The 14,620-nt window shown below is 45.8% G+C and overlaps 1 protein-coding gene across 1 annotated transcript in view; it reads left to right on the top strand.

Annotated features, from left to right (window-relative positions):
- Nucleotides 1-14,620, top strand: part of BRWD1 (bromodomain and WD repeat domain containing 1) — a 2,503,800-nt gene that overhangs the window by 601,388 nt on the left and 1,887,792 nt on the right. Inside the window, exon 16 of the mRNA XM_086935423.1 lies at nt 5,969-6,097. Within this exon, the coding sequence (XP_086791549.1) occupies nt 5,969-6,097 (129 nt within the window). The remainder of the gene's footprint in view (nt 1-5,968; nt 6,098-14,620) is intronic.

Here is a 14,620-nt window from a genome sequence, read left to right as displayed (position 1 = left end):
AAGTGAAAATCGCAATTTGCTAATGCCTTACCATTGCTTCCTATGGGCCTTTTGGCCCATAGGAACCAATGGGAATAGCGAATTCGCAAATTGTATTTCGGTAATTTATGCGATTCGGTAAAAATTGCGATTTTTACCGAATCGCATAAATTTACCGAAAATATTCATGCATCCCGTTTTGAGAATTCTAAATTGCGAATCGCTATTTTTCGCAATTTAGAATTCGCAAACACCCGGGATGATGCATGTGGGGGTAGATGTTCTCCTTCGTCTGCAGACTTGTCGTCTAAGCCTGAATTGGTTGGGATCACTCCAGCTGAAGAGCCTCGATCAACCAGCCCTCCTCCTCCACTTTCTGACCCTGCTCCTCCTCAGACGTAGCCTGTTTTTCTGGCACCAGGTTCTGAACGAGCATATTTTATGCATATGATGGAGCTTTTTACATGTGCTGTGGTCCCCTCTGGAGAGCCTCCTGGCCTCATGGGATGCTTTGGGGCTCAGTACAGTGTACTGTGAGTAGGTATTCACTTTGTTCTGTTTGTCATAGTTTGGAACTTATTTAGCTCCATTGCGATGTTTCCTGACACCGCCCGACAGTTGACACCTGACGCCGCTGTCTTCCCAGACACCAACACCATCTGCACTATTATCTTTGGTGCTCTCAGGAGAAAAGCCTGGCTCTAAGAGCCAAGCCATTTTATAGAGTTTTAGGAATAGGCTCAGAGTCTCATGGAGGAGCAAATTTAAAGGAAAGAACAGACTTGGATCCTGCAGCCAAAGGTGGCAGACTTGCTTTGAAAAGTTGCAGTGAGGTTTGTGCCAGAGCAGGAAGGAATATAGGGGTGCTGTGCCCAGTACTTCCTGCTTTTCAAGAAGAACAGCACTGTTTGTGTGATGCTAAATCTCAGGCTCTAGACATTTTACCTGGAAAAATACAATTTCAAGATGCTGTGCTTTGCCTAGATTTTTTTGGCCCTGAAAGTGGGAGACTGAATGGTGTCCCTCATCTTGCAGGATGTAGTGAACCTACAGTCACACAGGAGGTACATGCATTTCATGATCGGTTCCACTCACAACCAGTTTAAGGTTCTCCCATCCATACTAAAATTGTCATCTCACGCCTTCCCCAAGATTATGGCAGTGTTTGTAGTTTATCTCAGAATGTTGGAGTCGCTATATTCCAGTATGTGGACGACTGGCAGCTGAAAGACAAGTCGCCCGCAGATGGTGTTAAGCACTTACTGGCAAAAGCAACCCTGGTGTTTTACTTGGGATTTTCCATCATGCCCAAGTCTAACCTAAAGCCCTCTCAGCACCTCCTGTTTATAAGGGCAGTACTGGGTTCATTTCTGTGTGTCCGGCAGGAGCTCAGATTCCAGTTCTATTGATTCTAAACCTGCTAGGTCTGTTTTCCTGCATCCTTCAGGTTACCCACGCATGCTGGCACATTAGATCTCATCAGTGGTGCTTCTGCAGGTTCTGCATGGTGTCTCTTGGGACACCGAAGAGCACCTGTCCTGGTGATCGCGGGAGTGGCATTTGTTTCAAGGGATGTCCTTCCATCCCCCACTGGCTGTAACCACAGTGGTGATAGATGTGTCCACCACTGGTAAGGGTCCTCCTTTGGAGAACCTGGATATCAGAGGCCTCTGGTTTCCGGCAGGTATTTCACATTAACTGGCTGACTTTAAGGTAATTCAGCTGGTGCCTCTCTTTTCTTGGTAGTCTGTCTGTCTGTATCTTGCTAGACAATACATCTGTGATGTGGTCAACAAGAACGGAGGGAAGCACTTACAACTTCTCGGTCAATAATCGTTCAGACTCTGGATGTAGGCGTATCCACATAGCATTTGGCTAGTCACCAACCGTCTAGCTGAGGCTAGAAACCCCAGAGCTGTACTGCCTCAGTTGACATCATCTTGCCGATCACAAGTAGCGTCTTCACCCAGAGAAGGTACAGAACAGTCTGTTCTCTACTGACCGAAATTCCCAATGCCCGCATTTCTGTGAGCTTTAGGTTTTGATAGAAGTGGTGCTTTCTACTTCATTACTCATTTACCCCCATACCTTTGATTCCTCAGACTTTGAGGAATGTTTGCCAAGACTGGCTTCAAGTTGTGTTATTTGCCCTGAATTAAGGGTGTGGCACACTGAACTCTGCTCCTCTCCTTGTGTCCTTCCCTCGGTTTTCCTCTCGGGTTGGAACTTTTCTTCTAGTCAGATGGGCAGGTACTACATCCCAACCTCAAAGCCTTCAACTTCATGCCTTGAGGTTTAGTGGAGGCACTTAATATCCTTCCAACTACTGCCGAGGTGGTCGTTGTAATCCTCTCAGATTGACAGACTTCTATAAGACGTTCTGCTCTGCAAAATGGCATAGGTTTGTCACTTCGCATGCAGAACACTATGTGGACCCCCTGAAGGCTCTCTTCTGAAATCTCCTAGTTTCCTCTCTTACTAGCCTTCTGGGTTGGTCCGAGGGGACTATCAAGAGGTATGTTGCGGCCTTGTCAGTATTCCTATATAGTCTGGACCAACTGTCCTGGTTCAAGTCCAACAACTTTGATGCAATTTTTGAAGGGTCTCACAAATTTGGTTCATTCCACTCTGTTAAGAGACAGTTACATTTGATCCTAGCATCGACTTTGTGTGCTCTGTTTGAGCCCTTGCATTGCTGTCAGGTAAGATTGCAATTTTTTTTAAAAATTCGTATTACTGAGGAGGAGCTTTGCGCGCAACCAAGATAGTCGCGTGAGCACAGGGCTCCCGAGACCCTCGCTGCCTCCCACATCTATCCTGAATTTTATCCTGAGTATGACGACGGGTTATTGAAAACTTAACCCATCTGATATAATTGCTGCTTTCAGAAATCGATTTGGACCCCGGGAACCGGAACTACGATACTTTGAACTTTTGTGGCCTGCTCCATGGAACTACCCGGGGCTCGAGTCACTGTGGTGCCCAGGTGGTAGTTGAACAACAACGGCCTGCGGGGTCCTGCTCAAGACCTTGGAGTTAACTTTCGGTTTCGTTTTTGGTTCTTCTGCCTCTTCCTATCTCAACACCGCGCTGGCAGACCGGGAGCCGGACCCCTCAACTTCACCGTGTGCCAGCTGCCAAGTATTCCTGGTCGTGCGATATCCTGCTGAGACTCACACTTGGAGATCCCCGTGGGTGAATCGTGAGGAGTCATTTTTACCAGGTCTCAAAGGCCCCTCCGGGACGTAACATCTAATATGGCGGGCAAACCCGATAGCGAGAAACGGAAGACAAAGACCATTCACCGAGGAGGTACTACTCAATCGAACATTATGGATCGCTATACCCATCCAGAAGGGTCCCCCGGTGGTGCGAGTAGGTCTCTGGAAGATGCGGGTGACGGCTCAGCTGCAGTGGATGATTTGACCCTGCGTGATGTCATGGGCGCCATTGCTAGCATGAAGACCTCCATTGGCCAACAATATGAGGCACTTGCTCTAAAGCTTGACACTGTGGCAATCGATGTTAACTTTATCAGGGCAGACTTATCAAAGACTAACGAAAAGGTCAAGTCCCTAGATTTGAAGACCTCCAGCCTTACGACCGATGTGTCCGATTTACAGATGGAGGTTCGCAACCTACGATCCTCCAATGATCTCTTTGCTCGCCGGCTGGAGGATTTTGAAAGTCGGGCAAGACGCAATAACGTACGTATCATTGGAGACCCTGAAAAATCAGATGAGTTAACCGCGGATCTCCTTGTGGAAGACCTCATCATAAACCATCTTGTCCCCAAAGGCCTGAGCAACTTTTTCGCTGTGGAACGTGCACACAGAGTGCCGGGTTTGAAGCCGAAGCCGGGTGCCCCTCCACGGCCTATAATCGCCAGAATTTTCAACTTCAGAGATAGAGACGCTATCCTGCAGGCATCTCGAGTGGGTGGCCCCACGAAGTTTGAAAACACAACGGTGAGCTTCTACCCTGATTTCACCCAGTTCGTTCAGAAACAAAGGATGGGGTTCCAGGGAGTGAAACGGCGACTGAGAGACATGGGTATGAAATACGCGATGCTCTTTCCAACTCGGCTACGTGTTGAACACAATGATCGGACGTTCGTCTTTGACCGCCCCGAGAGAGTGAGTGGCTGGTTGGATACGTTGTCTACACACCGTGATCGCTCGGAACATTCTGGAGGTGCTGAAGGTGGCCCGTTGGAACAAGAATGAGAAGTAGTCGCTGGTTTCCGGACAGTCTACAGAACTGGCAGCTGTGGTTTGATGACTTTGGTATTTGCGATACTTATGGTGTTATACCCAGAGGTGGCGAGGGGGATGGGACTCTCCCTCCTCCGGGTTTCTTTTTGTAGACTAGCTTAATGTTAGTACGACAGGTACACTGCAAGTTGGGGTGGCTTTTGAGTCTAACGCAGGGGTGCAGGGTGGAGGGGTGTGTTTCGGGTATTTGTTGGGGGGTGGAGGGGGTGTTTGGGTGTGTTTCATTTTGTTTCAAGGCAAACCCATTATCTTGCATTTGATCTGGGTGCTGTGTTCGCTGTGGGGTGGATTCTGCACTTACTTCCGGGATGGGGGGGTAGAGGGCTGAAGTTATTGTGTTGGAATGTTAACGGATTGGGGATAGGATAAAACGTGAAGTAGTGTTGCCGCTATTGAGACGCCTCTCCCCTGACGTAGTGTTATTGCAAGAGACACATCTGATCGGAAACACATGCCATGCTATGAATCGGCGAGGATATCGTCTGATTGCACACTCTGGATTTACCACTGGATCTAGAGGGGTGGGTATCCTAGTTAGGAGTTCCCTCCTCCTGGAGTTGGACGACGTAATTCTTGACGATAGGGGACGCTATGCTGCATTTAAAAAAAAAAAAAATCATAATAATTCTTATTACTTCGAGTCAGTAAGTTACGAGCACATTCACCATACACAGTTCTTCCCAGGGAAGTTAGCCCTATGTGCAAAAGCGGCTTTGCTACAGAAAGTGGTAACACCTTTCCATATCGTACAATCTATTAGATTTATTACTTTTTATCGGTGGACGCCAGAAATGTGGTCATTTTTTATATAAACAGCAGTAGGGAGATCGGGTCTGACGACGAGCTCTTTGTCTCGTATGCAGGTAGGGCAAAGCTTTGTCCTAATGGATAATTTAATGCATCAAGTTGTGCTCTGCCCTTCCTAGGAAAGGAACTACAAGACATAATCTGTGTATGTTCCATCAGGATCATATCTACTCACCAGCTGTTGCTAGAGGTGTTTCTGTGGCTGAGATCTGTTAGGCGGCGATGTGAGCATTCCTTCAAACATCAGATGGTCCTTTCACCATATCCATGCCCTAAAATCTCCTTTTTTGACAATTTGCTTCAGACTCTCTATTTAGGGAGTTACTACTCTGGAATCTGTCCATAGTTGTGGAGGTTGAAGTATCCTAAGAAAGTTACTTACCTACGGTAACAACCTTTCTGGTGGATATTATAGCCACCTACGCATTGCTCACCAATCAATCCCACCTCTGTGTTCTGAAGGATGGTCTTAGACCAGAATAAAAGGTTCCCATTAGAGCACTGCACTGTGTTGTCCTGTTGATGTGGTTCCTAGTTTGTGCCTCCGAGTGCTCAGAAAAGAGGGACGGGGAACTGATGTTTATTTGCAGTAGCTGGTGCTTTATAACTTTTCGGACATCACAGGGGTGTCGCTTCTGGCACCTAGATTCAGTCATGCACCCCCTACCAGTGTGGGAAAGCTACAGGAAATGTCTCTGGATCCAGTCTGGCTCCTGAGCATGTTCAACAGTCAAGGAATCTGCAGGTATATAACATATCCACCAGAAAGGTAGTTTTCAAAGGTGAGTAACTTTTATATTGATGCTTATATATTTATGTAATACTGATTCTGTAAGTTCTCTTCTAATGCAACTTGTTGATTTGCATGTAAAAACATACCTCTATTATTTATTCCAATTTTAATCTAGATTGAAGGACAAGGACATGGAGCAGTGTTTGACTGTAAATTTTCACTTGATGGTCAGCATTTTGCCTGTACAGATTCTCATGGGCATCTGTTAATATTTGGTTTTGGAAGCAGTGTTCCTTATGATAAGGTTGGTCAAATAATTTCAGATTCTCTTAAAGTAACTAAAACTTTACTACAGATTTTCGTGCATGTGCTTGTTTAGAACATGTTATAGCTTTTAGGCGTGGGACGTCTGATAAATACCAATGTTTTGAATTCCTTCAGGTTTTTGTATTTTGTTTAGACCGTAATTGTATTCAAGCCTTCGCACAATCGCTGGCACCCTCACTGGATTAAGAAACTTTTCTATGTCACTTTTCTTACACTGCAGTTTTTGCCTTACAGACTGACGGACTTCTCCTTTTTTACCTGGTACCCTTTCTACAGGGTGCATTATACACTCATTGAGTTACTTTTTCAGATTGCACAAAGAAAGTAGGCTATTTGAAACACAGGTGATCAAAAGCAATGTGAGGTTTTCTTGTCATTTTTAATTTTAAATTGTACTTCTATTTTTTTTGCTGGACTACATAGATGTTCCATCAGCACATTCTTCAGTTTGAGAACAAATTAATTTAAAAGTTTTAAAAGAAATATAATTAATTGATTAAACAAATATTTTGTTTAATCATTTTTCTAAGCAGTAGCCTTTATAATTGCAAAATAAACATTATTTGGTCACTGCATTTCAGCTTAGCACTAATCTTGTAAATAATACTTTTCTAAACGTATTTTTCATTTTGTAGAACAACAAACAAAATATAGCAGTGAGACAATGGATTAGCATGTGTCATTCAGGACTACACAGAATGTAAAAAGTTTATAAAATCTAGAAATAGGACGTTCGGTGGTAGCTGTTGCCTCTTCTTCTTTGTGGTGAATGTTGCTGGGAATTTGCTGGGGGGACAATTGCTAGGAAACCATTTAACTCTTTTAAATTGCACCCACTACTCTCTAAATTGCTCACTCTGATTTTTAACCTGCTCCTCGGCTCACACGCTGTTGGTTCATGTGGCTGCTGCCATTGGCTTATTCCTGTTGTTGCAGTCGCTGATTGGCTGACTGCTATTCAATCAGCGGACAGCCCCGGCGGAGCTCGTTGCCTCCCAAGGCTTGAAAGCACGAGGATGCCAGATCGCCCTGCTTCTTTGTGGTGAATGTTGCTGGGAATTTGCAGGGGGAACAATTGCTGAGAAACCATTTAACTATTTTAAATTGCACCCACTACTCTCTAAATTGCGCACTCACTCTGATTTTTAACCTGCTCCTCGGCTCACACGCTGTTGGTTCGTGTGGCTGCTGCCATTGGCTAAATCATGTTGTTACACTCACTGATTGGCTGACTGCTAGCCAATCAGCGGACAGCCCCGGCGGAGCTCGTTGTCTTACAAGCCCTTTAATGCACACCGGCTTCAGGACGCGCAGCGGACGCCTGCAGCGGGCATGCCAAAGACAAGCCCGTCTGCGCCTGGCAGTCGCCAGGAGCCAGGGACCCTACCCCTCCCAATGCCCTAAGACTCTGCTACTCGGGGGAGGAATTAAGAACACTCAACAGGACATTTACCTGTAAGACCCATGATTGGGCCCCAAAAGAGCACCCCGCTATCTGTGAGCTTTGCGCTTTCAGTCCGCCCCAAGTGAAACACCCCGATAGTGATACTACGCTGTCATATACCCTTTTGAGCATAAACTGCTGCTCCCTATCTAAACATCATCCGGAGGTATTTGACCTCCTCCAGGACTACTCCCCTGAGATTCTCTTCCTAACGGAAACGTGGCTATGTGCATCCTCTGTAGCCATACCAGCTCTCGCTCTGCCAACTGGATATGCCATGCAAAACATGGACAGAACAGGTGGGAGAGGAGGTGGTATTGCGATCATATATAAAGTAGCCCACTTGTGTAGCTTATCTCCTGTAGATCGACCTGACTGCGAGAGTGCACTCTGGCCTCCTGATCTACCGCCCGCCCGGGCCTGCGAAGCGCTTCTGAAAAGCCTTGTTTAACATGGTGACAGCCCTTGCTTTACACACTGCCAACTTCAACATCATAGGTGATCTTAATCTCCACTTAGAATTGCAGGATACACCGGAGATTCTCAGTTTCATTGGGGATCTGGCAGCCTGTCAGCTGGTTCAGCTGACCCCCGGTGCAACACACAGAGCAGGTCAACTCCTAGATCCGATATTTTCAAATCTGGAGATGTTGGAAATGCTAACTCCTCTCCCAATGATCGGGACTGACCCCTTCCTTGTCCCAATGCGGTTAAAAATAAGTGGCATCAAATCTCGGCCCAACCAGCTGCCTTCACTTAAACATCCATGGCACAAACTTAAGGAAGCAGATCTAAGTTCAGCTCTAAGAGTAAAACCTCTGCTGCAATCCAACAATGTGGACGAGGCTGATGCCCTCTTCCAAAAATGGATTATCCAAGCACTAGACACATGTATTCCTACCAAAGTACCCGAGCCAACGCGTGGTTCAATGAAGAACTTACGCTGGCAAAAAAAAATGTAAAACTCTGGAAAGATCCTGGTGGAAAACATATGATACACAACCTAAATCACTATATAGAACTGCTATTAACTTATACTATAAGCTAGTTAGTAAAACTAGAGCAGCTCATTTCTCCAGTTTGATCTCGACCAGCACGAATCAGAGCAAAACCATATTCTCGCTACTGAAGGACCTGACCTCTCCACCAGCAGAATCTGGTAACACTATCGCCTCTAATTCACACTGTGAGGACCTGGCTACTTTCTTCGTGAAGAAAGTTGAAGATATATACTTAAAACTGGGGTATAACATTGCTCCTAATGCTTGCAGTATGAACGTGAATCCCGTTTCTGAATCTCCTTATCTATCATCCTTCCTCCCTATGAACCTCAATGAGTTAGAGAAACTAGTTAATAAAATCAAATCTGGCTCTCCGGCCGACCCCCTTAAACCTGTAGTTTTTAGAAAAATCTAATCAGATCTTATGCCTGCATGTTTAGAATTACTCAATTACTCTCTCACCACTGCAACAGTGCCCAAAACATGGAAGCATGCTAAAATAGTACCCCTGCTTAAAAAACCCACACTTGATGGCTCCAAAGCAGAAAACTACCATCCAATTTAATTGCTTCCGTTAATGTCTAAAATCTTGGAAGCCTATGTGAACACTGCACTTATGCAATTTTTAGACACCAACAACATTCTTGACAACTCATAGAATGGCTTTCGTCCTCGGTACAGCACCGAGTCGGCCCTGTTAACGGTGGCTGAACACCTCAAATCCCCGCTGGATGCCGGCAGCACATCTTTCCTGGTGCTGCTCGATGTAAGCCACAGTGTCACATGAAATACTACTCCAACGTTTGGAGGAAATTGGAATAGGAAACATGGCACTTGCCTGGTTTGCCTCTTTCCTATCGGATCGAACGTTCCAAGTAACTGCCCCCCCCTTTTGCCTCCCAGGTTTACACTCTGCGTTGTGGGGTCCCTCAGGGCTCTGCACTGAGCCCCACGCTTTTCAATATTTACGTGAGCCCTCTAACCAGATTGGCCAAAGCAAGAATATTGTCCCTTGTGTCATACGCCGATGACACCCAACTGGCGTTCACCCTTCACCCTGTCTAACAACCCCACCCAAGACAAACAAAAATTCAAACAGGATATCTCCGCCATAGCGGAATGGATGACTAACAATTGTTTACAATTAAACTCTTCCAAGTCAGAAATCCTCCTGGTGGGTAAAGATTCCCATCTATGGACTAATGATTGGTGGCCTCCGGCACTTGGTAACCCCCCGGACTCTAAAACCACAGTAAAAAATGTGGGCATCCTATTAGACAAAGATCTGAACTTTGAAACCCAAGCAAAAACAGTGGCCAGAAAATGTTTTGGGATACTCCGTGGTCTGAGACCGATTCTGGGGCTCTTTGATGCTCAAACACGTCAGCTGATTGTCCAGGTTTCTATTCTGGCCCGTCTGGATTATTGAAATGCTCTCTTCCTCGGGTCTAACAAATCTGTGATGAAGAGATTTCAAAGAGTCCAGAACGCGGCGTCTATGCTTTACCGACATTCAGCCATGCCTCCAACCTCCTCCATTATCTTCATTGGCTGCTGATTGAGCAGCGGATCAGCTTTAAGACACTCAGCATCATGCACAAGCTACTGATGGGTATAGCCCCAGATATTCTTAATGGACTGTGCATCCTGTATTTGCCAGGCCGAACACTGCGTTCTTTCTACCAGTGTCTTGCACACACACCACGTATACGTAAGGCCAGATCTGGCGGCCGGTCTTTCAGACGCCGGGCACCTACATTATGGAGCTCCCTCCCTTTTTTTCATACGTGCTGATCCCGACCATAACACCTTGAGATGGCACAGTAAAACTTGGCTCTTTTCTCAGACTTAGTTCCCTCCTATGGTCTCCACTCTGATCTGCGCTTAGCGCTGGGACACCTTTTTGCCGAGGCAGCCATACGCTCAATAAATATTCTAATCTAATCTCGGACTACATCAGGCATCGCCACTCGGGGCCTCTGAGTCTAATGATAATATTAGTCGCTCAGTGGTTGCCAGATGTCCTTAGGCCTCTACGCGGGATGTTGAAGAGTAGCATATACTTAGCTGTTAGTATTGCAATAGATCATGTCTTTCAGGCAGTCATCTGTAACGGGGGATTGGCTACTACCGCAGCAGAGAACTAGCTGACTCTTGGCTAAAGAAAAGCGCAATGGCAGTGAAGTGTTGGGAGCAAAGCGGAAGTGGTTTGACGTATCTGAGTAGGAGCATGTGGGGATTTGGTTCGACAGTGACCTCCGTCATTGCGGAAATCCGAGCAAGAATTTGGAGCCAATAGGCTTGAATAATACTGCAGTTCCACCTGAGGTGTAGAAAGTCTGCATGGTCAGAACTGCATTTTGGGTACTTATGTGAGCGTGTGATCAATTTTAGCTAAAGTTTGTGATGTGTTGTATGCTCGGTGTAAGAACTTGTAATGTAACAGTTTATGCTGATGGTTTGGGTGAATTAATTTCGTTTGCATACAAATAGCTCCTTGTCTTGTCTGAAAGAGGGTGCACTGTGTCTTATTCCCATGCAGCTCCGGTCTTCTCACTACACCCGGATTTGAGGACCAAGCAAGACTGATATAGCTGGGAAGCCAATCTTGTCCCTTCGGTGGCCGTGATCACCAGTGTCAAACAGAGGGGGGGGGGGGAGGCAGTCCTCCGGTTCAACCAGGACGAAGGGTAATCAGTAATAAATTGCATTATGCACCAGAGAATAAATAGGTCCATATGTGAGGTGTCCCCCAGTGTGAGTAAGTGCATCATGTGTGATAACATGCCAGTCCGGAAAGAGGTCCCCCATCATGTGGATGGTGAGCTTCTGTAGAGTGTGTTGCACTAGTCTTTCCTGTGTAAGTGGCAGCCAGGGGTTATTAGCCCGCGGTACAGCCAGAGAATACAATAAACCGCCACCTAGTCATCTGCGGAGCTTTGCCCATGCCCAGCTAGTAGTAGACAGGTTTTGTATATTAAAGGGATCCCATGGGATGCCCAGCAGCAGGATAGATAAGTGGTGTTTGCATAGCCTAGCCCCTGGCAGGTTTTAGTTAGAGTAAATGAGCATCCACAGGATGCCAGTAGCTTGAGGAATGACATTATGCTGTCAGGATATATAACTGCAGATCTATTACCCAAAAACTCCCTCTGTCATAAAGTGTCAAAACCTCCCCGCGGATTCTGGGTTGATGGCCAGCTCTTGTCTGGCAAATGTGCAGGCTCCACATAGTGTTAAAAAAAATGTTGGTCTGGGGAATTGGTATATTCAAAAAGATACAAAAAGCTGGAGAGGACCACGATTTTTATAATGGGAATGTGCCCAGCCATGGACAGTGACCGTTTAGTCCATCACTCTGTTTGCATGGATAGTTCCTCCAATGCTGGACCATAGTTGAGCTGGATCACCATTTCTTTTGGTCTATGGAGTATGATACCCAGGTACCTTGTTGAATCGTTGCATCAAGTGAGTGGGTATTCCAACGTACAATGTACCGTGCTATCGGTTAGAGGCAAATATCGTCCGCCTACATGGAAACCAGTAGTGTTCCATGTCAAAACTGCAGATCTCGGTGCAGGTGTCTTTTGCAATTGTCAGACCAGTGGGTCTAATGCAATCATGAAAAGCAAGGGCGACCAGGAGCAGTCATGGTGTGTTCCTCTAGTCACCAAGAATGGATCTGTGATGTAACCATTTACACGCAGTCTAGCTACTGGGGTGGTATAGAGGTGGTATAGAGAGCAAAAATCTCACAGAACTCCCAGTTTGGTCAGCATCACTTTTACGAATGGCCATTCTAAAGAGTCAAAAGCCTTCTCTGCGTCAAGTAGTGTGCCCGCTGCTGGGAGATCAGGTGAAATGCGGTTCAATATAGCAAAGATGCTGCGTAGGTTAAGAGTATTGGACCAGTGCAGAACGAAACTGGTTTGTATTGACGAAATGATTTGTTCAATTATGAACGACATCCGCGTGGCAGTCACCTTGGCCAACATTATTTTGTCATGATTAAGGAGAGAAATCGAGGCCTGTATGAAGTGTATAGATGTGGTGCTTTACCAGGATTGAGCAGGAGTATTATAACCACCTATCTCAGTGTAGGAGAGAAGGCCTCCGTCTACACTGATTCTGCAAAGACCTCCAGGAGATGTGGAGCAAGGGCATGTTTATAAACCTTGTAGACTTCCTGTGAGACCATCAACGAGTGCATCAATCGACTGAATGATTTCTTCACATGTGATAGCCACTATCAGAAATTGTTGCTGTCTGTTGGACAATCATACCATAGCAATCTCTGCAAGGTAGTCTGAGATCGTAGTAATGTCCTTCCCCGCTCTTGTGGCATAGAGCCCTTGATTGTTCCGCAGGAACTTCTTTATTATGCCGCTATTTTTGACCACATCATTCCGTCAGCAGTAAGGAGCTCAGTGACATAGTTACTGCGCAGTTTGGGGCGTAATACCTCTGCCAAGATGTGGCTCAGTCTCTCGCCCTCACTGTACCAATGTGCATGTGTATATTTCCCAAGATAAGCTACTTTGCCTTCTGCAAGGTCTTACAGAGTCATGGTCGATATACGACAGTTCATGTTCAATGCGGCCTAGTTGGTTACGGTTGTCCCTGAGTATATCCGCATTATTAACAATACAAATGCCACTGATCTAGTCCTTAAAGGCCTCCCGAAGATTGGCATGCATGGTGACAGACCCAGAGTTAAGTGTGAAGTATTCTGTGAATGAGTCCTGTAACTCTGACCAGAACACCCTAAAGTGCAGGGATTTGTCTGGAAATCTCCACGGTCTCACCAAGAGCATTTGAGGTACGCAATATTGACATAAGCAGTGCATGATCTGAAAATGTACAAGGTAAATGTATGATGTCAGGCATCCACAGGTCGGCGTCTTGGGACGCAAGCCATTAATGAAAATGAGTCCAGAACCCATAGTGCAGAGAAGAATGTGTAACCAGGAATGTTAGCATTACAATACTGCCACCATCAACCAGATTATATGTCCACAATATCTTGGAAGAATTGCAGAGTGCGGGGTTTGACATTGATCTATTGCGATACTACCAGCTAATTATATGCTACTCTTCAACATCCCGCGTCCTGGCCTAAGGACATCTGGCAACCATTGAGCGACTAACATTATCATTATACTCAGAGGCCTTCAGTGGCGATGCCTGATGTAGTCCGAGGCAACAGCTACCACCAATCATTATTGCTGGCGAGACCCAGACCCTTTCTTCTGGTGTACATAACCCATGTGGTGCAGAGAAAAATGTGTAACCAGGAATGTTAGTATTACAAAACTGCCACCATCAACCAGATTATATGTCTACAATATCTTGGAAGACTTGCAGAGTGCGGGGATTGACACTTGGGTTGGTTCCAGTTGAATCAAGCACTTGGTTTTAAGCCATGTTCAGATCACCACCCAGAAACACTAGTTCGACATCTATCCATCCCATAAGTGCTGAGACCTCATGATAGATATCGGGGGAGTCCTGGGTGGGAGCGTAAATATTAACCAGGAGCACGGTCTTGCCTGCCAATATACCAGACATAATCGCATAACTATTGTCTCTATCGATAAAGCTATAACAATGATTAAACCGGATACTTTTATGGATCATGGTGCACACACTGCGGAGCAAGAGCTATAATAAGAGAAATAACGGCTATTCCACCCACCCCATATATTGGCATAGGAGCAATTTTCCCAGGGGGAAAGGTGCATCTCCTGGAAGAATTCGACCTTGTCATGTCTGGTTAGATAGGAGAGCACTTGTTTGCTCTTCTGGGTGTTATTTAGGCCTCGGATATTCCACTTTGGCAGGTTAACTTCACTGATTGTGCCCTCTAGTCTGGGCACCAATTAGGGACGAGTATAGTGAAGGAATGCCTCAGTGTGCAATAAAAAGGAGTCATGGTGTAGTCCGACAGAAGGTGAACATGCAATCTGAAAGAGACAGGTTAGTGATACATTCCTTACCTTAGAATATCCCCAGGCGTCAGATTGGATCCGGAAATTTTTTGCGTAGCAATACCCCT

Source organism: Lissotriton vulgaris, chromosome 8 (genome assembly GCF_964263255.1).
Source record: "Lissotriton vulgaris chromosome 8, aLisVul1.2, whole genome shotgun sequence".
Classification (NCBI taxonomy): Eukaryota; Metazoa; Chordata; class Amphibia; order Caudata; family Salamandridae; genus Lissotriton; species Lissotriton vulgaris.
Note: the sequence above shows the minus strand (reverse complement) of the source record. Positions and strands in the feature narration are given on the sequence as shown.